The sequence below is a fragment of the Empidonax traillii genome, unplaced genomic scaffold, assembly GCF_003031625.1.
Source record: "Empidonax traillii isolate 1590-97213 ecotype Southwest subspecies unplaced genomic scaffold, ASM303162v1 scaffold111:size2041728, whole genome shotgun sequence".
NCBI lineage: Eukaryota > Metazoa > Chordata > Aves > Passeriformes > Tyrannidae > Empidonax > Empidonax traillii.
In genome coordinates this window covers 1,279,597-1,301,237 of record NW_020955304.1, presented here as the reverse complement: position 1 = coordinate 1,301,237, position 21,641 = coordinate 1,279,597, and the positions used below count along the sequence as shown (strand labels likewise).

General features: G+C 55.0%; 1 protein-coding gene across 1 annotated transcript; it reads right to left on the bottom strand.

The window, feature by feature from the left end:
• Positions 1–313: 313 nt before the first annotated feature.
• Positions 314–15,621, bottom strand: TMEM8A (transmembrane protein 8A). Its single transcript, XM_027882824.1, has 13 exons — positions 15,525–15,621; positions 11,278–11,455; positions 9,882–10,089; positions 9,668–9,801; positions 9,018–9,283; positions 7,533–7,861; positions 6,772–6,865; positions 6,105–6,228; positions 5,374–5,510; positions 3,375–3,553; positions 2,294–2,440; positions 1,801–1,917; positions 314–1,329 (listed from the first exon to the last, which is right to left on the bottom strand). Exons 1-13 carry the CDS (start codon positions 15,619–15,621, stop codon positions 1,033–1,035), a joined length of 2,307 nt encoding a protein of 768 aa, XP_027738625.1. The 3' UTR covers positions 314–1,032.
• Positions 15,622–21,641: the final 6,020 nt, after the last annotated feature.

Here is a 21,641-nt window from a genome sequence, read left to right as displayed (position 1 = left end):
GTGCCCTGAAGTAAGGCTAAGGTGAGACAGACGCTGCAAAAAAAGCCACCTGGGGAGACCATGGTGGTGCTCCTGGCTGGGGTGGGACACTGCTGTGGCCTCGGATCAGCCAGGACTCTGCAGCACATCCAGCCTCTGAGGCACAGCAGGCTGGAGAAGCAGGGCTGTACAGCTCAGGCACCATCCTGGACTACCCAGGCAGAGCTCTGCCCATGCTAAACCCCCCCAAAAAGGAGGAAAACAGTGAATCTGTGCACAACCAGCAGCCTGGCTCCTTACAGAGCTCAAGTTAAACTTAGAGTAAACCCAGCTCTGGCTGAGGTGCTGCTGCTGCCTCTTGCGTGTCCCCACGTGGGTTTTTTCACATTCCTGCCAAGTCTGATCCTGAATCCAGGGCCCAAGTCCTAGCCTCATTCTTCCCCGCCAGAATCAGGACCAGGTAAGAGCAGCAGCACCTGTTTCACAGGGGGAAAGGCTCCAGACCCCCGTGGAGACTGAGGCCAAGGGCCCAGCGCTCGCAGAGATCAGCTCCCTCCCTCCCCAGCAGCACCAAGGGCACGCAGCAGCATTTGCCCCCCAGATCAGAAGAACTTCTCTGGGGTTCAAGTGCTGACTGCAGGATGGCAGGGGAAGCCCCTGTCCCACAGGCCTCTGCCAGGACAGGGGTCACAGAGAAGAGCCCAGCAGCCAAAGCCTTGGCTCCAGCTCAGCATGGGCAAAGCCCAAGCCTCATGGATGCAGCAGGGGGGAAAAAGGGTTGGCAATTTCCCCCAGGGCCATGGGGAGGTGGGGGACAGGCTATTCCTTGATCTGGAACCACGAAGAGCCTGCCCCACCCCAGCAGAAAAGCAGAGGTGGCCTCAAACTTGCCCTCCACAAGACCAGCCCACCATCTTCACCTTTAAACCCGGTCCACACTGGGCCCTCCTGGCCAGGGGATGAGCAGTAAGAGGATTGACCATGTGCGAGGGGCAGCCCAGGCAAAGAGCAGCTTCCCCAGCCCTCCACCCACACAAGAGGGAGCTGGGCAGGTCAGGTCACAGCATAGAGCTCCTCACGGTCGTTCTGGCAGATCTGGTAGCGACAAGTGAGCTTCTTGGACCAAGCCCAGGGCTTCTTATGCTTGTCCCGAGGAGGGAGCAGGAAAGCGACGCTGCAGGCCACCAGGACGTGCCAGATGCTGTGGGTGTAGTAGTAGTTCTCATTGGTTTCCATGAATGCATACACTGAGATGGCAATGAAAGCCAAGGTGATCCCTGGGAGGAGGTAGAAGACCCAGCGCTTCCACGAGGAGGGGTAGCAGTGCCTGCGTTTGGTTCCGTGGTGAACCTGGGAGGGGTCAGAGCAACACGGGTTGAGCAGCCAAGCAGAAGCTCAGGCAGGGGCTGCCCGACCCTGGAGCATCTGCCAGCCTCCCAGCGACAGGGTGTGCCTGCTGCCCCTCAGAAATGCGGCCTCCCCCCCTTCCTGGGCCCTTCTCTTGTGGGCAAAAGGCCCCAAAGCCCAGCACAGATGCCACAGGTCCTGGCCAGGGTAACAGCCAAAGGCTTTGGGACAGCCCTGCAGCTCCGGGTGTGCACACACTGGACTGTGTTGAGACCCAGAACCAAGGGATTTCTGGGGTTTCTCAGCTAGTGGAGGGCTGGAAGGTGAAGCCCTTGCCCTGCCCCTTCCACCTGGGTGTTTCAAGGTGACCAAGCCATGCCTGTGGATGGGCTGGAGCCTTAGGGCTGCTCTGCCACCATCATTCTCTGCAGGGGAGCAAAGGGCAGCAGATCCTGCCTGTCTGCCTTCACTTACCCACGCTGCAATCATGATGACGAGGGCGAAGAGACAGGGACCCATCATGTTCCACACCCCTCTGCGGTCCAGCTGCAGGGACATGGCAATTAACAAGGTCCCCAAGATGAAAAGGACCTGGAAAAGAGACACCACCACTACCACCAGCAGCTCATCTGCTGCCAGAGCACAGCCAGCCATGCCATAGGCAGGGAGGACCTCTTCTCCTGGCCACCCAGCCCTGCATGCATGCAAGAGAAACCAGAGTACCCACAAACCTTTCCCCCAAACCTCAGTCCCTTCAGGCCCAGTCCCTCCAAGCATGCAGGTTCACGAGCCAAACTCCTGGGACAAAACAACCCACTGGTTTGAAAAATCAGGGTGGCACTGGGTGACAAACAGGCTTTGTCAGCGGGCTGGTCATTAAATACAGAGGTGGGAGGGCTCAGCGTGGCCACCTGTGGCTTGGCTGGCTCAGGGCTGGCCGGGCCACGCGGGGTCACCTGACACTCACGTATTTCAGGATCTTCTTCACCCGGGCCATGCACAGGATGGTGACCCAGATGGACACCACGGAGCCCAGGAAGTCACAGTACTGCAGCGTGTCGTAGTCCATGATGCACAGCACCGCAACGCCCGGCTGGTCACACGCGTGGTAGAACTGCAGCCAGGGACAAAAAGCAAAGGTCAGGTGGATCCAACAGCACCACACGGCGCTCTGGGAAGGAGAGGCAGGAGAAGGCTCAGCCCACGGCAGGCAGTGCCTCCAGGAAGCTCCACTGTGGCATTACAGAAAGCAAGTGAGAGCAAACATCAACCTGCACCCTCCCAGCAGCAGCCAGGAGCTCCTGGGACAGCGCCTTCCAGTGCAAAATGCTCCAACCCCATCTCCATCCCTGGGGTCCCAGCCCCAAATATGATCACCCTCAGTATGGGCTGAAGATCCCAGGGAAAAGAACACCCTTTCCAGCTCTGAAACATGTTGTTGGAACGAGCCCAGAGAAGGCCACGAAGTTGGTAAGTGGAGTGGAGCAGCTCCCCAGTGAAGACAGGCTGAGAACATTGGGGCTGTTCAGCCTGGAGAGCAGAAAGTTGTGTGGAGACTCCACAGCAACCTTCCAGTACCTGAAGGGGGCTGTATGGAAGCTGGAGAGGGACTCTGCACCAGGAACTGTAGTGACAGGACCAGGAGCAATGGGTACAAATTGAAAGAGGGGAAATTTAGGTTTGATATTAGGAAGAAATTTCTTACTGTGAGTGTGGTTAGACACTGGAACAGCTTGCTCAGGGATGTTCTGGATGCCCCAACCCTGGCAGTGTTCAAAGCCAGGTAGCATAAGGCCTTGAGGAGCCTGGTCTAGTGGGAGGTGTCCCTGCTAATGGCACTGGGTGGTTGGGACTGGATGATCTTTAGGGTCCATTTCAACCCCATAACATGATTCCATGACACGTCCATGAAGGTGCTTGCCTAATGATCCCAGAAGCTCCCTGTGGAGCTCCAGGATGGGCTGCTCTGCCAAGGACTTCTGTCTGGTGCAGCATTCCCGATGCTCAGGGGGAGCTGGCAGGGGGACCCCACACAAGGCAGTCCCTACCGTGGAGAAGAACATGGTGTAGGTGTAGACAGAGGCCTCCACGAGGTAGTAGCGATAGACAGCGACTGCTATGGCTGGCAGGAACATGAGGTTGCTCAGGGTGAGCAGGAGGGCGGCCAAGTTCTGTGCCCCGATGGACTGGGCCTTGGTGTCGTCCGTGCAGCTCCACCCGCCCCAACCTGCGGAGCAGAGAGGCTTCTGTGGGTCCCACAGGCCCTGCCTTGTCATCCCACAGCCCTCAGCAGGAGCCTGGGATGCCTCAGGAGATGCAATCACACCCTTGGACGGCCCCAGAGCCTCCTCTCCCTCGCTCCATCGGCCACTCACGCTCCTCAGGATGGTCTCGTTACTCATCACGTGCTCTGCTGTGGGAAGCTGGGGAACCCCAGCAGAGCTCCAAGCCTGCTCTGAGGACATCCCCCAGGTTGTTCCCCTGTAGCAGAGGCCATCCTACATCCAGACTGGTACTTTCCATCCCCACAGCAACTCAACACACACGCTCCTTGCTGCTGAAACAGCATTCAAGGCTCAGGTGCTTCACGTGGTGGTATGAGCTGGATGCAAGATCCCTGCAGGTCCCAGGAACCAGGGTGGAGAATGATCCCCAGTGCTGAGGAAGCCATTGGGCTTCTCTCCTACCACCTGTAACAGCAGGGCAGACCTCAAACCCAGGTCAGGCTGCTCTGGACCTTGTACAATTGACCTCTTAAGATCTCCAAGGATGGGGACCTGGATACTGTGCCAAGACAAACAGCTCTGAGGGGGAAAAGGTTGGTCTTCTCTAATTAGGTGGCAGTCTCCTATGTCTGTGGCCTCCTGCCCTTTCCTTTGCTCCCCCTCTGCAGAGCCAGTTCCAGGGTTCCTGTAACCCCACGGGCAGCAGAAAGTGCAATTTGATCCCACTCCAACTCCTCCCAGGTGAACAAACCCACTGCCTCAGCCCATGGTGACACCCAGGGCTGCACAGGATGGTGGGAGTGAAAATTTCCTAGAGGACAGTGCCTGGCACAGGGCACGATTCTCAGCCTCTGACTGGATACCAAGGACTGAACTGAGACAGTCTCTATAAACACAAATCTGCATTTTTTAATTATTTAAATGATTTTAATTAAAGATTAAGATGCCCATGGCCTCCTTTTGAGGAAAGGAGGTCAGCCTCGGGGCAGATGAGGGATGTGCAGGCACTCCATGGTCAAGGAGCTTAGTTAAAAGTACCATTCATCCCATTCCAGAGTCACTAGAGCAGCTCTGCCCCTCCCTGCCAGGCAGGGCCCGGGGAAGCTGCTCTCCCTGGTTTATTTCTGGGTCACCAATATGCAGATGGGGCATTTTGCTGCGAGTGATTCAGCGGAAAGCTGTCCTCAGCCTGATTCCCCAGTTCCCTTGAGGTGCTCTGTGCTTCCCAGAACCTGGCAGCCCTGGGGGAAATTAGGATGCTGCTCTCCCTCTCGCTCCTCACCCTCCATCAGCACTGCAGCAGGGAGGTCCTGGCTCAGGCCCAGAGCAGCAGGGAACCACAGTTTGCCTTGTCCTTCTGCTGAGAACAGGTATCCAGAGCCACCCAAGCACAGCAGAGCTCATCTTCCCCACAGCACAGACTGCACCATCCTCTCAGGCCATTAAGATAATTAGCAGCTGACACAGATGTTCCTCCTCCAGGGGCACCTCCGAGTCTGAGGCTTTTGGCAGGAGACAAGACAGGGACTTATTGTGTCCCTACCAGGAAACTACACAGCAAACCTCCCTGAAAGGCACAGGCTCTGACACAGGCATTTTCAGGCTCCCTAATCTCTCTGGGGATGTTCAGAAGCAGCTCTCCAAGCCCCGGGGAGCCTCCAAGCCCCGTTCCCCATCACCCCTGGGGCGTCCTGTGCTTCCCCAAACTGCGCTTCCCCGGCAGCCACAACAGACCCCGGGCTCCCCATCCCAAACACCACCACCCTGCGACGTGTCCCCCCCTCGGGGAGGATGGCAGAGCTTCCCAGGGAGATGCACTCACCAGCCTTGCAGCTGCAGGCAGCGTAGAGGTACCCGTGTCTCCTCAGGAGGCTGCACTGCCCGTAGGGGCCGCAGTCGTTGAAGCAGGGGGTGAGGTACGCGAACACCGTCACTTTGGCTTCTGCACTTGGACATTCTCTGCAAGGACAGCAGGTCCCCTTGGCACCCCAGGCCTTTGGGCAGCCCTGAGCCCTGCTCCCAAGGGTCTAACCGTGCTCCTGCGTGCAAGCTCCCTGCTGTTTTGAGATCTGCTCCATCCCTCCTAAGACCTCAGAGCAGAGTCTGCTCCCTCTCCGCTTGGACTGCCAAACTGATGTCCAGGTGGGTGTCAGCTCTCCCCAGACCCCCTTGACAGACCAGTGTCACCACCACTCTTTTACATCATGCACTCATCCCAGCAGACAGGCAGAGAGGCAAACTGCAAGAGTACGGGCATAGCTGCCTGCATCTCTAACACCTCCCACAAAAGGGTAACAGCAGCAATTATTTCCCAATTTATCACCTCAAAATCCACCAGGGGAAGGGGAACCTCACCCAGGCAGACTCTGCCATCTGCAGTCTGCATGATATGGGCCAGCTTGACACTGGTCAGGATGTTTGGGTGCCCACTGCCTCCCACCTCCCAGAGGTGAGGATGGAGGGTCAGTTTTGCTCACACAAGCCAAGGCCAGTGGGATTTGCAGGCAGAGTGCTCTGAACAGGCCCCAGGGTGGGATGACACACCAGACTCACCCCTGGCCCTTTGGGCAGAGCAGCTGCAGGGACAGGAACCAGTCATCAGTCTGCGGGTACAGGACAATCAGCATCGCCTCTGCGGAGGCCGTGCTCACACTCAGAGGGTAGCCCTGGGAAAAAGCTGGAAGAAAACAGGGTGCTGTGATGGACCAGACTTGGGAAGAAGGGCCCATAACAATCCCAGGCTGAGACTGATCACACAGGAATCGGATGCTCCAGTGGCTCCTTGCTCCCATGCTCAGGAGGCACCAGGGGGATGGAGAGGACCCTTGTTTTTCCATTCATCTCCATTCTCAGTACCTGTCTGCACAGCACAGGGCACCTGGAGCAGCCTGTTGGCTTGGCTAGTCCTCCAGTGCAGAACTTAGCTTCTCTGCACACCAGCAATACCTTGACCATCCCCAAACCTCCTGCTAAGAAGGCTGAAAGAGCCCCAGCTGGTACCAGACCTTCCTATGGTGGAGGCTAACTCCTGGTGCCAGATCACCACCCGCACCCCAGCACCCTGGGAATGTGCCAGCACGAAGGCCTCAGGGGGGTTTGTGCCGAAATCAGCTGCCCTGAGACACCCACAAAGTCCTGAGTCAGCTGACAGCCTGTGAGGTCTAAAAGCAGAGCAGTGAGATGCCCAGCTGAGCTGGTGGCAGGTGCCAGCCTCTCCTACCTGTGCTGCAGTTCCGTGTGGCATTGAGGGACAGCACCGGGGAGGCAGCACTCACACATCCAACCACGGTGGCATTGGCCAGGCTCACAGATGTCTGTGCAAACAGAGCAGTGTCCCATGTCACAGCACCCCAATGCCATCCCCCTGCACCGTACATCTCCCTCAGGGCCCACAACAAAGGGCAACAGCAGGTGACAGTAAATCCTGCAGGTCACCCACCAGTTCAGCAGGTTTCTGACCAAACCCAAGTTTGCCTCACCCTGAGCTGCCACCGTGTTACGTGGTGGCTAAAAGGCAAGACACCCTCCCAGGGGAACTGCCCCAAAGCTGGGACACTCACACGTCACTTCAACACCAGCACAGGGTGGCACGAGCCAGAGGCTGCAGGACATCAGGGCCGAGCCTTGCTCCAGTTTCATAAAATTTCAGGTAGCTGATTTTGAGGGGGAGGGAGTGTGTCACTGAAGGAGCCTGGGATTCAGTGACTTAGGTGGGAACATCCCTGGGTTTCCCTGCTCAGCCTCCTCTCGTGGTGGCAAGGAGCCAGGCTCCCGTGGAGAAGATGGCACTGCAGCTGCTGCCCGTGTTGTCTCCTCTGTGTCGCTACCACCACACACCGCAGGCTGTGGCATTTGAACTGCAGCTGGCAGGTGGGACACGCTGGAAGCAGCTAAAGCAGGCTCAGAGTGTTGGCAAACCCACCCAGGAGCAGGGACAAAGCCCCGCTAAGGGGACACGACCCCATCGGTCAGCCCCCGCACCTTGTTGAGCAGCAGACTGACCACGAGGGAACCCCCGCTGTCCATGCCAGTGTTCAGGTTGAGCAGGAGCAGGGTCGGGGACAGGGAGTTCACGGGCACGCTGGGGCCGTTGAGGAGCCTGTAGCGCACGGACACAACGTCCAGGTCCTCTCGCACCACGGGCTGGTTCTGCAGGCAGGAGCTCCTCTGGCCAGATGTGTTGCGTGGAGCCTCTCCAGCAGCCTGGGCGGGGCTCCCTGCTGCCCCTGTGGTGCCTGGCCTGGCACCAGCCTGGCTCTGGTTTAGGCTGATGAAGTTAAGGAATGAACTGGCACTTCCTGGCCTGCAAACTGTAAAGCAGAAGAAGGAGAGGAATCAGCACATCAAGGACCAGCACCTCACCCAGGCAGACCCCAGCAGCTCCAGCCCTTCAAGTGACAGCACAGACTGGGGGGGGTTCATGCACTGCAGCACTGGCTGAAGCCCCTGAAAGGCACCACCCCTGCAGGGGGAGCATCCACAGGCTGGGACACTGCTGGAAGCCAGACAGCAGCACAGTGGGTGGAAGCACCCTGGAGCTGCAGGGACAGGGGAAGAGGAGAAGGGATAACACAGCATTATCAAGGTACCCAGGGACTACTGGACACTCAGCTGTCCCAGAGCCACAGGCTGCATAAAAGTCTCTCCCAGCTTCCCCAGACATGAGCAACAAGGCTGAGCAGAAGGGAGAAGCCAACCCAGTGAAGCTACAGGCACAAGCAATCACATTGTGGCAGATGGAGCTGAGTGTGACATTAAAGAGTGCCAGTGCTGGAGCCTGTCCATCGCTCCCAAAGACTCTTGTACTCCCCTCTAACACCTGTGCCAAGTCTTCCAGCGCACAGGATGAGGCTCTGCTTTGAAGAGGGGATGGCAGAGCCCCCAGCAGAAGAAAACCATAAAAATGTACTTAGCTGGTGAGCTTCCAGAAGTCAAACAGGGATTATGGTCAGGTAATAGGATGCAAAGGCACCACAAGGGACTTGTGACCCCCCTGAGTCACAAGGAGTCACCTGAAATGGCAACATCCCCTCACTACAACCCCAGACATTTTCCCAGGTAAACCTCTGTGAGATGGTTTCCTGCCCACAGCCTGCTTGTGGCCAATTGATAGTCAACACAGCATTAGTCTGGTACACCCACCCCAAACTATTCTCCACACCAAATCTTAAGGCAGCCACTGCTTCCCAAACGACCTTTGGGAAAGGGCATTGCTTCAGAGACCCTGAACTTTTCAGGCATTTCCAAAACAGGCAGCTCTAGCAAGTATCACTCTGGAGTGAACACTGGAGCCTCCCCTTCTGACCCCAAAGCAACAATTAGGCCTTGGGCCTCCAAGAGGAGGCAAACCAGCATGCTGGGGAATGCAGGCCACCACAGCCAGGCACCCAAAGGCTCAGAAGGGACACAGCAGACACAAAGCTCCCTCTGGTCCTTCCCACAGGGCTGGAGGAAGCAGGATCCCACCTGTGAAAGAAGCCAGCATCTCCACAGACACGCTGGCATTGGCAGTGCCGAGACTCTCCACCATGATCTGCAGCCACTTCTCCCAGGGGGGCGAATCCAGGGCCAGGCTGCAGTTTGCACTCCCTGTGCAGGTGAGGGTCTTCTGGAAGGACTGGGGCAGCGTGATGGAGCCCAGCACCACCCGCACAGCACACGCTTTCTGGTCGCTTGTCAGGCAGCTCCGCAGCTGGAACCGCATCCCCGCGGCATGTTTGGGGACAAAGACCCTGCGGGAGGAGGGACCAGCAGTTTGCAGAGCTTGTACTCGCAGCGTAAGCCAGCCACGACGCACCACAGTCCCCAGGGCTTTGTGGCAAGAACTAGACTGCCCTGGCTGGTGGTGTTGAAAATCTTTCCCAAGGGAAACATCTCAAAGAACTAAAATTGCCGCAGTTAAACCTCTACGACCACCTGGGAAGACTCGGAGAAAGGTGCTTGTGTGCTTCCCTGTGCAAACCCTGCCACTGCTGCAGGGAGCTCAGCAGGCAGGCTCAGAGAGCCCCCACAGCTCCAGCCCCACGTGGGAACAACAGTGGCTATTCCCCCTAAGCAGCTCCCGTGGGAAATCCCTCCCCGCCGTGCCCCTCTGCCCACCCGCCGCTCTCACTCACTTGACATGCAGTGGCTTAGCAGGCGAGACAACGGTGTGTGACGTGGGGACACCCGGCTCCAGGACGGGCATATCAGTGAGTCTGAGCACAAACATATCTGCCTGGAACATATAGGGGCATGGAGTGGAGAAACCCTGCGGGAGGGGAGAGCACAGGGGTCAGCTGTGGCTGTGAGGAGACACACCGGGCAGGGCTCCACGGGCGGGACCCTCACCTTCACCTCGATCCTGCCGGCAGCCTCGGGCAGGTGGGCAGCGATGAACCAGTCCCCTGCGGCGGGCGTGGTGACGTTCACAAAGGTGGTGTTCTGCACAGCGCTGCTCAGGGTGATGCTGATGCTGTAGGAAGGACGGACGGTGGCGTTGGCAGGGAAGCCAGTGCCCAGGGGGTTGATCACCGGAGGGGCTCCGTGGCGAAAGTGCCTGTGAGAGAAACCAGAGTGCCAGTGAACCCAGGGATGTACAGACGCTGGAGAGATAACAGGGGAGACAAACTCATCAGAGGACACCCAGGTTGGCCTGGGATCGGACAGGGAGCAGGCTGGAAACCCCCACATTTCCAAGTAGGGCACAAGAGCCCTCATTTTCATCTGGTGAGGGCTGGCTGCTATTAACTTATCCAGGATTTATTTAGAGATTGCTTTAACTTCGCTGATTATTAAGATAAGGATTAACATGGTTCTATCAAGCCTGGAAGCAAATTTCCAACACTTACTAAGGTTAAACCCCAGCTGCAAGACTACTCCTTCTTTACAACCATCAGCAAATTCCCCTTATAGGGGAAGCTATCCACAAAGAGCTTTCATTTTCCAGCTAAGATCTGAATCTCCCTATTTCCTCTTTTAGGAGGGTAGACAGACTAAAAAGATGCTTACAAGGAGGCCCATATTGCAGACTTCAGTAGCCCAGCGCTTCTGCTTTCCAGAAAAGCAGCCCAGTGTTTGAAGTAGCAGGAACACATGCAGATGAGTAACATGCAAGATATTTATTCAGTCGATTTGGCATTTAATTTGCTCATTTTTGGTCTGCTCTGGAACAGAATGTAATAGGCCTGGGAAGCAGATGTGACAGGTGGTATGTCATTACCCCTTGGAGCTTGTCTGGGTTAGCCTCTGTTTCTTAGGGGATCATTTAGCTGCTGTCTTGTCCCTCATATCACAGCCACAGCTCTCCCAGAGTGCCCCCAGTCTCTTCAGTTCCTCTTTACTGGGAAGTTTTTCCACATGCAATCAGTTTGGGTCCACTCAAGCCCCTTGTAGTCCTGCCACATCCCTTGGCACCATGGGCAGGGTCCTGCCAGGCACAGAAAGGTCCCAGGAGCCCTTTTGTGTGAACAGCAGACCATCCTCTCTGGGAAGCTCTCTCCAGTGCCTCTAAGGGGTCTCTTGGGCACCAGGTCCAACAGGCAGCCCCAAACTCACCGGTAACATGAACACAAAACACTCCTACAGGTTTAAACACAGATCCAGTGCTTGTACACGAAGAAGCTGCGGCTCCTGCAGCTGAGGGACAGATGCCCAACCTCCTACAACCAACCAGCCCCAGCATGAGCCACCAGGACAAGAGGACCCGTGCCCACGTGGGCCAGCCCTGGCACAGGGACATACATACACTGTGATCTCCATGCTGGTGCACTCGGGTCCTTTCCCCCGGGACGCCTGCAGGAGCCAGCGGAGCAGCACAGTGTCTTCTGGCACGTGGAAGTGGAAGAGCTTGGCGTTCCCATACCAGCTGTAGAAGGACAGCTTCTGTGCACTCTGGGAGAAGTACTCGGACACATACAGGGAGTCTGGAAGGGAGAGAGCACAGCAGTCGGTGGGGGAGCTGCTGAGGGCAGGCTCGAGGGCTTTATCCACCCACAGAAACACACAGGAAGCTTAATCTTGCTGGAGAGGAGCCCTCTGTGTCCCTGATTTCTCATCCCAGTCCCATTAGATACGTGGTGATCCATGATGTTCCTCCAGCCAGAACCACCCACACCCCTGCTATGAACCATCACCCAGAGAAGGAGAGACTGAAAGATGCCTAAAGTATGCTCTGAGAGATGTGCTCTGAAGATGAGAGACCACCAGAGACACCAAGGAGGAGGAAAGGTTGATGGCAGAAGGTAATGGAATAGGCAGCAGCAAACCCTGGGGCAGACAGTGCAGAGCTGATGGGTGCAGGTAGCACAGGGGGGCCCTGGGCCCCAGCAGCAGTTTATGGTGCCAAGAGACAAGAGCTGTGCCCTTGTCTGTCTGCTCAGTGCATGGGCTGATGTTTTACATGGGCAAAGAGAGACAGGACAAGGGGGATGCTTTTAAACCAAAAGAGGAAAAATTTAGATTAGATGTTGGGCAGAAATCCTTCCCTATGAGGGTGATGAGACAGTGGCACAGGTTGCCCGGAGAAGCTGTGGCCGCCCCATCCCTGGAAGTGTCCAAGGCCAGGTTGGATGGGGCTTGGAGCAACCTGGGCTGGTGGAAGGTGTCCCTGTCCATGGCAGAGGGACAGATGATTTTTAGGGTCCCTTCCAATCCAAACCATTTTGTGATTATCTGTTTTTCTCAGCTCAGGCACATGTAGCATCTTCCTGTGACACATAACACGATGAAGATTTCATGTGCTGCAAATGTAACTGCTTTCAGATGTACCTTCCAAACTCTGAAGATTTTCCTAGCTGGAAGAAAGGCTGCTGGGATAGCAAGAACAGCCCTAGACTATGCTGAAAGGGCATGCAAGAGGACAACAGCTACTCAGTCAAAGTGACATCAGGACTAACCATCCATCCTTCCATCCCTCTGCCCAGCTATACCTACAGATCACCCCCAGCCTGATGGTCATTTCACCTGCAAAGTTACACATTAATGAAGCCAAGCAGACTGCAACTCAGGGCTGGAAAAGAAGCATCACGCCAGAGCTGAGAAAGGGATAAAAGTGCACGGAGACAGCAGAGCCAAGACCATGCTGCCCCTCCAAAAAACAAGGTTCACTCAGCAAGGGGGCAGAAGATGTCTTCACATCCCTGCAGAGTGCTTCCAATTGCTCCTTTTCTCCTTTGGAATTTTCTGGGAGGAGAGAAACCGTGGCACCTTTCAGAGGCAGATTCATCATTTCTATTAGAAAATATGTAGCGAGTGTGGGCTAACTTGCCTTCCTCCACTGCTGCACAGGGTCGTGCTGGAAACACAGAGGACCCAAGAAAGATGCCAGAGAAAGAGGAAAACAGTCCTCAGGTGGGACCAGATCCTTGGGATGTACTTCCTGCCAAGAGGAATCTAATCCTCGCAGGAACTACGATTTGTGCCCCAAAGCAGGACACTCGCCGGCCTGCACCCACGGCACTGCAAAGAGACGGGAGCGCTAATCATGGGTTTAACTCCCTGGCAAATTGCCAAGCCAAAGCCTGCGGGCACCCTGCAAATCCAGCAGGGAAAGGAGGAAACGGGAGAGCAAGAAATACCAGCCACGCAAGCCAGCCGGAGGATTTGCTGGAGGAGGAAGAGCCTGACCTTGCCGCGGGGTCCAGCCGAGGGAGCAGAGTTTGCAGCACCTCAGTGCAGGGAGGCAGGAAAGGTCACGGGGAAGGTGAGCCCCGAGCAGGACAGCCAGGAGTCCACAGCCCATGGGCAGAGCTGTCCCCCCACTGCAGTCCCCACGCCGGGGTCACGCACAAAAGGGGCTTGTCAGGGAAATGCCCCCTGGCTGGAACTCCAGCGCAGTGCGTGGGGACTGCGGACAAGAGCTGGCTGTGATCCCCTGTGAGCCCAGGAACATTTCACACACAAGGGCTATGGAAAGGAGCTTTCAGCAATGGTTTCTATACCCCCAGCATACCCTGCATGCACTTGGCATGTTCCTTTCTGGCAGTCCACGGAGATCTTTGGGCACAGGATGAGGGCAGGCAGGGACATAAGGCATGATTAGAGCCGGGAGAGCCCCAGTCCTGCTCAATGCAACAGGTCCCATCAGGCAACCTACAACCTGCTGCTCCAACCCCACCAGCTGTCAGCCACAGTCACCACCCATCCTGCACGTCCTCGCAAACCTGTGTGGTTTTTTGGGGAGCAGAGGGCAGGCAGACTGCAAAATTAAAACCTCCAGCAATCGGCAGTGCTATTTATTAAGGACTGGTCAATTATACGGAGCGAGCTCCAGCGCATTAGCAGGTCAAAGGCAGGCAGACCTGCCCTGCCCACGCACTGCCTGTCACCAGGTAAGCAGCAGCTGGGGCTGTGGACAAAGTCCACTGAGAAAGAGCTTCTTGTGGTGACAAGAGCCAAGCCCCTGCTCACAGGGCTGTGCTGGGCACCCAGAGAGCAGGTATGTGACTCCCAGGGCACCTCTGCCTGGGCTGACAAGGAAATACCACAGGCAGATAAACGGAACATCAGCAGAGAAAAGCCAGAAAGACAGGTCACAGCAGAGGAGGTGTGTCCTCTGGCAGCCCATTTGCATCGATAGAGTACTCTGGTATTTGCTGTGTTCCCTATGTGTCCATCCCAATCTATTCAGTCTGCTTGGCAACACCTGGAAAGTCCCACTCGACTGTCCCATGACGTAAAACAAGCTTTAAACTGAGCAAGGGACCTGTCAAATTGATGCCATTTTCCTTCTCTCCCATGCAGATTTTGCATAAGCAGGTTTCAAATGTATTATGCAAAAAACAAAAGTGTTTCAAAGACAAAGAGAATGCAGTAGAATCCCTGATGATGCTGAGAGTAGATGCGTTATTTCAATTTCAGAGTGAACAGTCACCTTGTACAGCTTGAGTTTGTTTGTCCAAAGATGATCTCATGGTAGTTTTAGGAAATAATACCTTGACTAGTGGTTTCACAGGGCTTCCCACAAAGGGATGAAGCTCTCATTTCAAAGCAGACGCCGTCTAAAGCTACAGAGTCGATGTTCAGCCCGATTGGAGACAAGACCGGACTATGTGGCAGGATGTTTGGCCATTTACAATGTAACAGAAAACCCCGTTCCTTTCCCCGGGGTCGAAAATCCACCCAGAAATGTTGCAGAGGGAAGGCCCCCCTCGCTCCTCTGTGGAGGAGCTGATCTTCGGCATCGCCCAGACGTAACCCTCCGGAGGCATTCCCTACGGAGGCATTCCCTGTGGAGGCATTCCCTGCAGAGCCATTCCCACAGCCGGCGGGACGGCGCCGGGACAAACCCAGCACCACACCTGAGGCAGAGCGGAGCTCTCCAAGGGCTGGGAACCCAGCGAGCAGGATGCCAGAGCAGGGTGGGCCTGGGGCATGGGGCCATCTCGCCCCTGGCTCCCCGGGCAGAATCCACGCTCTGCGGACTCCGTGGAAGCGATAACCACCACAAACAGCGGATAACCACCGGGTAACGAGCCGACCTCCGCGACGGGGTGAGCAGGTGAACAATCTCACCTCCTCAGACCTCTCGACCGCCACAGCAGCTGGCTGACCCTCCGGAAAGAAGGGACACGGCCCCCCGCACCCCCCGCACCCCCAGCTCTGCCAAAAGCCCCGCTCCCGTCCATCCGTCTGGATGCGCTGGAAGTAAAGTAACCTAAAAACAAGGCAAAGCCAAGGAAAACAACCGCTGCCAACACAGCAGAACCCTCCGGGTCTGGCCCGACCTCCTGCTGCTCCGCAGGGCCGGCACAGGCGCTGCCCCCCCCGGGGGATGCTCAGGAGCCGCCGAATCCCTCGGGAGAGCACGAAACCACCCCAAAGTCACGGCTGAGCCACCCCGGCAAGAGCCGCGGGATGCGGGGCAGCTCCCGGGGCTCTCTCTAACACAACCCAACCGGTTTCCCACCGCCGCCTCTCCCCTCCCGGGACCCCGCCGGCCGCCCCCCCGGCGCCGCCGAGCCCCCCTCCTCGGCACCCCCCGCCGGGACTCACCGGGGCCGGTGCGGTTTCCGCGGCCGGCGGGCAGCGCCAGGAGCTGCAGCAGGAGCAGCAGCAGCCGCGGCAGGGGCGGCCCGGCTGCCCCGGCCATGGCCATGGCCGCCCGTCCGCCGCTGCCCCGGCCCCGCCGCCCGCCCGGCCCGCAGCGCCGCCGCCGCTGCCGCCGCCGCCGCTTCCGCCGCCCGCCCCGCCCCGCCCCGGACCGGCCCCGGACCGGCCCCCCCGCGGGACCGCCCCCCGAGCACAGCGAGCGAGGAGCCGCGGCTGCCCTGGCGAGTGCCACCCCCGGGGACCGGAGCATCCCCGTGCGAGAGAGCCCCGGGGGAAGGAGAGGTGCGGGAGGAAGGGGGGGGGTGCCGGTGGTGATGCTCCCCTGGGAGCCTCGTGGGTTTGCTTCTCGCCGCCGTGAAGGCCGAGTCAGACGGGGATTTAAGATCGGTTTAAGCTGAAATCACAAATATTAGCACGCCTCGGCCATAACCGGGCAGCGCACCGTGCCCTCGCTTGGAAGGGAAATCAGTGGGGAGGCTCAGCCCTGCAGAAGGGAAATGACTGGGAAGGCTCAGCCCTGAAGTCTGAAGGGTGGTTTTATACTCGTTCCTAGAAAGTCTGATTGCCTTCTCTGCTCCCACGTATCTGCCGTGTTCATAGGACTCACGGGAGATGTGGCTTTTAAGGGCATGGTCAACTCATTCTCTAATTTTGCAGCTGACTTCAAATGAGTCAGGAATCTTCCCTTTTACATGCCTTTTCCTTGAGATACCTTCTGATGCGTTAGTGTTTTCCAGCAGAACAATGCAGCCTGGGAAATATCTCAGTCCTTGCTCAGGCAAAAATCCCATCACTCGAGGTCAGCTTGGTTGAAGACTTCAGACCTGTTTCCAGTCAACCACAAGCTCCCTGAAGATGGACTTTCTACTTCAGGAGCTGAAAATCTTTGCTTCTTGCTCTCACAGACCTGATACACCTGTTATAAGTTCCTTAGGTACGGGAGGGAAATCCCATAGGGAAGTGCCAGTCCCTTCCTAGGAGGGCTGACATCACCAAAAGCCCAGCCAGAACACCTCATGTGCTCAGAGCTAGCAATGTCCTCATCTCATTTATGAGAATACTTCCTTGAAGTCAGCCCAGAAGCTTGAGGGACTATTCTTCTTATTCCCAGCTTAAATTTTCTCACTCCTAGTTAATTTCCTTTTGTCCCTGTGTGATACTATCCTTGGATTTTCAGAGCTCTCCTTCTAAGAGAAGAACAAATCAATCCTCTGTTCTCATTCTACATTAATTTAGCCTTCAACTCCACTTTTAAAGGTATCAGCTCATCTTCAGTCAATCCTTGTGAATTACTTTCCTGCAAGGCTCTTTCTACTTAGAGTTATTTTCCTCTTAAAGGAGAAAAACTGAGATTCAAAGTCAAAGATCTGAGCATTAATCAAGCTTATCTGACATAACACAGAGTCAGACCCACAGCATGTTACCAAAACCTATTTTTTTCACAGCTTGTGTCCCTCAGAGTGGCTCCTGTTCCCCAAGAAAAGCACTCCAGTGTTCACTGCAGCCATGGGGGGATGCTATAGGATATGTGTCACCTCCAGACTGACAGCTGCTCCAAACACATGGGGACAGGAAAATGTTGTCATTGGCTCAGTGACTGTCTGGATTGCTCTGCTAAGCAGCCTTGCAACTCCAGAAGGGGTAAGTTTGGACCAGGGAGAGTCTCCCTTTTGCTGCAGAGCTGGAGTTGGAGCTGAGCTGGAGAAGCTGAAGCTTCCTCCCCTTCCACAGGCAGTGCTGTAGGTGGATCACCATCACCTGCAGCCAGGCGGAAGATCCAGCTGCAGTGACATCTCCCTCCTCCTGTGGTGGCAACACAAAAACCACAGGATTTAGAAAAACCCATGCGAGGTTTTACCTGTGCTGAAACCTGAGGGACCATGGCCAGGGCTTCTGTCTGACTCAGTGGCACACTTCACTCTGGATACAGTGCCCGTGTGATGGTCAGGGCTCACCACTTCTGCTTCTTGCCCTGTGGTCCATCAAACCACAGCCCTTCATCGGGAAGTTGGAGGAGACAAAGACCCCGTTCTGGAGAGTGTGTTTCCTACAGTGTTTCAAAGAGGCCTGGGGAGAAGTCTGGACTATATACTGAAATTATCCCTCTCTGAGGCACCGACCTGGAAAAATAAATAATGGTGGCCTGTCCAAATTGAATTTATGGAGCTTTAACAACGCTGACCCATGAATTTTGATAAATATACTTCTACTATTAATAAAGGCACTCAGCTGCTCAGCCATTGAGGGAGGTATAAAAGCTTTCTGGATGAGCAGCTGCAATGCACATTTTGCTGTATTGCTTTCCATAAATCCATATCTGGGATCCTCCTGGCCATGTGCAGAGGTCTCTGGCACAGAGCTGGCACAGTCTGCTCCCCTGTCTCTGTTTGGTCCCAGTGCAGGGAGTGAAAATGTGGCGCTGGCTGAAAACCTTATGCTTTAACTGTCTCCAGATAGATCCTCACTGAGTTGTGCCTACCCAGCAGCTCATTTCTGACTTGAAGTCACCATGACAGGGGATCTGGGAAGAAAGAGTATGATGAGGAACTGTGCCCCAGGAATATGAACCGAAGATCTGTTGGAGTTGCATGCTTTGGCTTCTGACAGAAAAGTCAGATGATGCTCCATCACTGCAGGAGACTGGTGAAAGGATATATTTGATGTAGTCCATGGAGCTTTGCTATGTGCAGCTCTCAGTGTTACTCACAAATGGAAAAATAGAAGGTCAGTCCTTTCAGTGTGGATAAAGAAGGTCACACAGATAGGGAAATATGATCTAAAACAGAGGAGGCTAAACTTAAACTGGCTATTACAGCTCAGGAAAAGGATGCTGGAGTCCTCGCTGATGATTCACTACAATTTTAGCCTTGATGTGCAGCAAAAAAAAAAAAAAAAAAAAAAGAAAGCCAACAAAATGTGGTGAAGTCATCAGGAAGGGCTTGGGCTCACAGAACAAGAAAGAGGGCATCTCTAGCATGCTGTGTTACAGCTTGGTGCACCCCCATCTGTGCAGTTCTGTCCTCTGATCATAGAATCATTGAATAGTTTGGGCTGGAAGGGACCTCTAGAGGTCATCTAGTCCACCCCCTCTGCCATGGGCAGGGACACCTTCCACTAGACCAGGTTGCTCAGAGCCCCATCCAGCCCAGTATGGAATGTTTCCAGGGATGGGGCAGCCACAATTCTGAGTAACCTGTACCAGTGTTCTACCCTCATTGTAAAAACCTTCTTCCTTCAATCTAATCTGAATCAAACCTCTTTTATTTTAAAACCATCACCCCTTGCCCTACCACAACGGGTTGTAAGAGCAAAGTGGGCTTAGAGCCCTGAGCAGAGCAACTGAGATGATCCAGGGGATGGGGCAGCACAGTGTGAGAGGGTCCTGGGGAGGTTGGGATTTTTCCCTGGGGAAAGGGGAGCAAAAAGGGCCAGCTCTACACTGTCATAAAAGGAACGTGGACCTGGTGCACATCAGGTGCTTCATGACTAGACAGAGGCCATTGATCAGTCTGGCAGATTGGTTCAAAATGAATGAAAAGGACTTTATATGGGCCAGGTGGGAGAATGAACTTCTGGAACTCACTGCCACAGGAGGCTGTGGAAACAAATAGGATCAGCAGGTTTATAAAAGGTGTAGCAAATTCCTGAGCAGCTGCAGGTCAACTGACAGATGCTGAAGGCAACAGGCAGGAATGTTGGCTGGAATTGCTATCACTGCTGCTGTGAGAGCTTGAGAAGCACAACCAAAGCTGGCTAGGGGCCTGTGCCCTCCCCAGATGTTGTTTCCTCTTGCTGAAAACAACACAAAAACAACACTGGGAGAGAGGAACCACCGGTGTTACCACTGCCTGTGATCTCAGCTCCATCCCTAAGCAAATTCAGATCTTCCCAGGTGGTTGCTGTGTGGTAGGAAGATAGGGAAACCAGCAGGAAGAGAATTTTTGCATTTCTATTCAATTTCCATCTTTGTAGTGAAAATCTAATCAATGCTCATTTTCTGTCTTCTACCGCTCTTCCTTCTCCCACTGGCAAAACAGCTGGTGGAGGAGGTGGGAGGATCCTAAAAAGCTTGCATTGAAATATATTTCAATCATTCCTTATCTTCAGACTGCTTGCCCCCCAAAAAATCCCCTTCACCTCAAAAACTGATTGAAGCCGCCTCCAAACAGCCAGTGGAAAAAGGTAGAGGGGGAGAGGGTCATGGAAAATGAGACAGTGGGGTCTCTTACCAGGTAGAAACAGGAAGCCAAGGAACTATAAATCAGTCAACTTCAAGTCACAAAAAAACAGTGGGACACTTCATCAAAGGAAGAAATGAGTAATAACCATGGCCATCTCAAAGAATGAATCATTTCAGATGAGTGTGTTTTCCTTCTGGAAGTGTCAGACTCCAGTCCTTGGTTTAACATTATCATTCACCATTCTTTCATCAATAACTTGTAGTGGAGAATGTGCTTATTAAGTTCTCAGATGTTCCTGAGCTGGAGGGGCTGAAAGCAGCCCAAAGCACTGGCTTAAAATTCAAATTGATCCAGGCAAATCAGAGAGATCGGTTCAGCAGGGAAATTCTGACATTTAGGGAAGAGTGACTGCCCAAGCACACAGCAAACAAGCAGAAGATCTATTGGCTGCACCACTTGTGAGTTATTCTATTGCCATATTGAATTCCAATATGGGATGTATAAACAAGAACAGTTTGTAAAGCACGTGGTGTTTTCCCTCCTTGTTCCAGCAAGGGGACCTCTCAGTTGGTCTCCAAAGATCAGCTTCCAGTAAGGAATTAATTCCCTGTGTTCCCACTGCTTCTTTGCTAAATTTTGATCTAGCATTTTCTATAAATCATAGACAGTTACTGGTAAACTCCCCCTTGGATGCATGACCCCCTCCAAAAATATGTGCCCCTGTGTCCCTTTCCAGGACACTCTCTAGGGCCAGGACTGTTCATCCAGTGTTAACAAGAGCAGGATTCAACCCATGTGGACAATGCTGTTTGCAGCCCCTCAAGAAACTGCAGGAAGTGTTTTGATCAGGTGAGTCATAACCACCAAACTCATTTCCCGATGTCACTTTAGCTCCTTGTTTTAATAAAAATGAGCTTTCTGAGATGCCACTTTGCCTTGGTGACATCGTTGAACAAAACACTGTGCTGTTCTGGGGGTATTTTTGCACCACAGGTGCTTTGTCCGTCCAAAATAAATATTGATGAGAGCCAAGAAAGGCCTCCAGAGAGTGGAGGCATCAAAACAGGCTTTTCTCTCACCTGGAAATGTCCATCTCTCTTCTTGCCCTGAAGCTGCCTGGTGTGACTCTGCCTCCTGAGTGCTGCCATGGCCTGGATCAGGGGGCTTTGTCCCCAAAATCCACCTTATCAATGTCACCTGGGGGTGTTTTGGGCTGCTGCTGCTGTGGCAATGCAGAGGTTGCCTCCACATGTCCCATCAGCACTGGAGCTGCAGCAATGCCAGCTGCAAAACCACCCTGGGCCAGCTCTGGGGTGAATGTTGGACCTGCCCTGCTCCAGAGCACATCTGCTGTGGTGCCAGCAGGTCCTGAGGCAGCTGGGCAGGAACACCAGCTCAGGGAGAGCCCAGCTGCAGTCAGAGTGTCTGTCCCGTGGGGCAGGCTGTGTCCTGGGGCACACAACACCATGGCCACCAAGGGATGCCCAGGGCAGGGAGCCCCTGTGCCCTGGGCCAGGAGGGACACTCAGCACTGGACACGGGCTGCTGGGGAGGGTCCTGCACCCCTCCAAGCTGGCACCAGTGTCCCCAGAGCACTCAGGACCCTGGGCTGCCTGGAAGCCCGTCCCATCGGACCTGGTTCTCCCTGCTCCAACCCTGCAGGCAGGACCAAAGCTTGGCCCTCGCACCCTCTGCCTGGCCCCGATAAAGCACCACGGCTTGAGGTCCCCATCTGGTGGCAGCAGGGACAAATGGCTGGGACGACACGAGCTCAGCGGTTCTTTGGCCGAAAACAGAACCCTGGGAAAGTGCTGTAGAGCCGGGGAAATGCCCACTGCCACCCCACGTGTGCTGCACACCCCACGAGGGCACAGCACAG

Coding starts and splice junctions, on each gene's coding strand:
- TMEM8A (XM_027882824.1), bottom strand. CDS start 15,621: ATGGCCGGGGCAGCCGGGCCGCCCCTGCCGCGGCTGCTGCTGCTCCTG. Junction 9,802..9,881: donor CCGGCAGGATCGAGGTGAAG/GTGAGGGTCCCG, acceptor CCCCTCCCGCAG/GGTTTCTCCACTCCATGCCC. Junction 6,866..7,532: donor TCAGTCTGCTGCTCAACAAG/GTGCGGGGGCTG, acceptor CTGTTTGCACAG/ACATCTGTGAGCCTGGCCAA.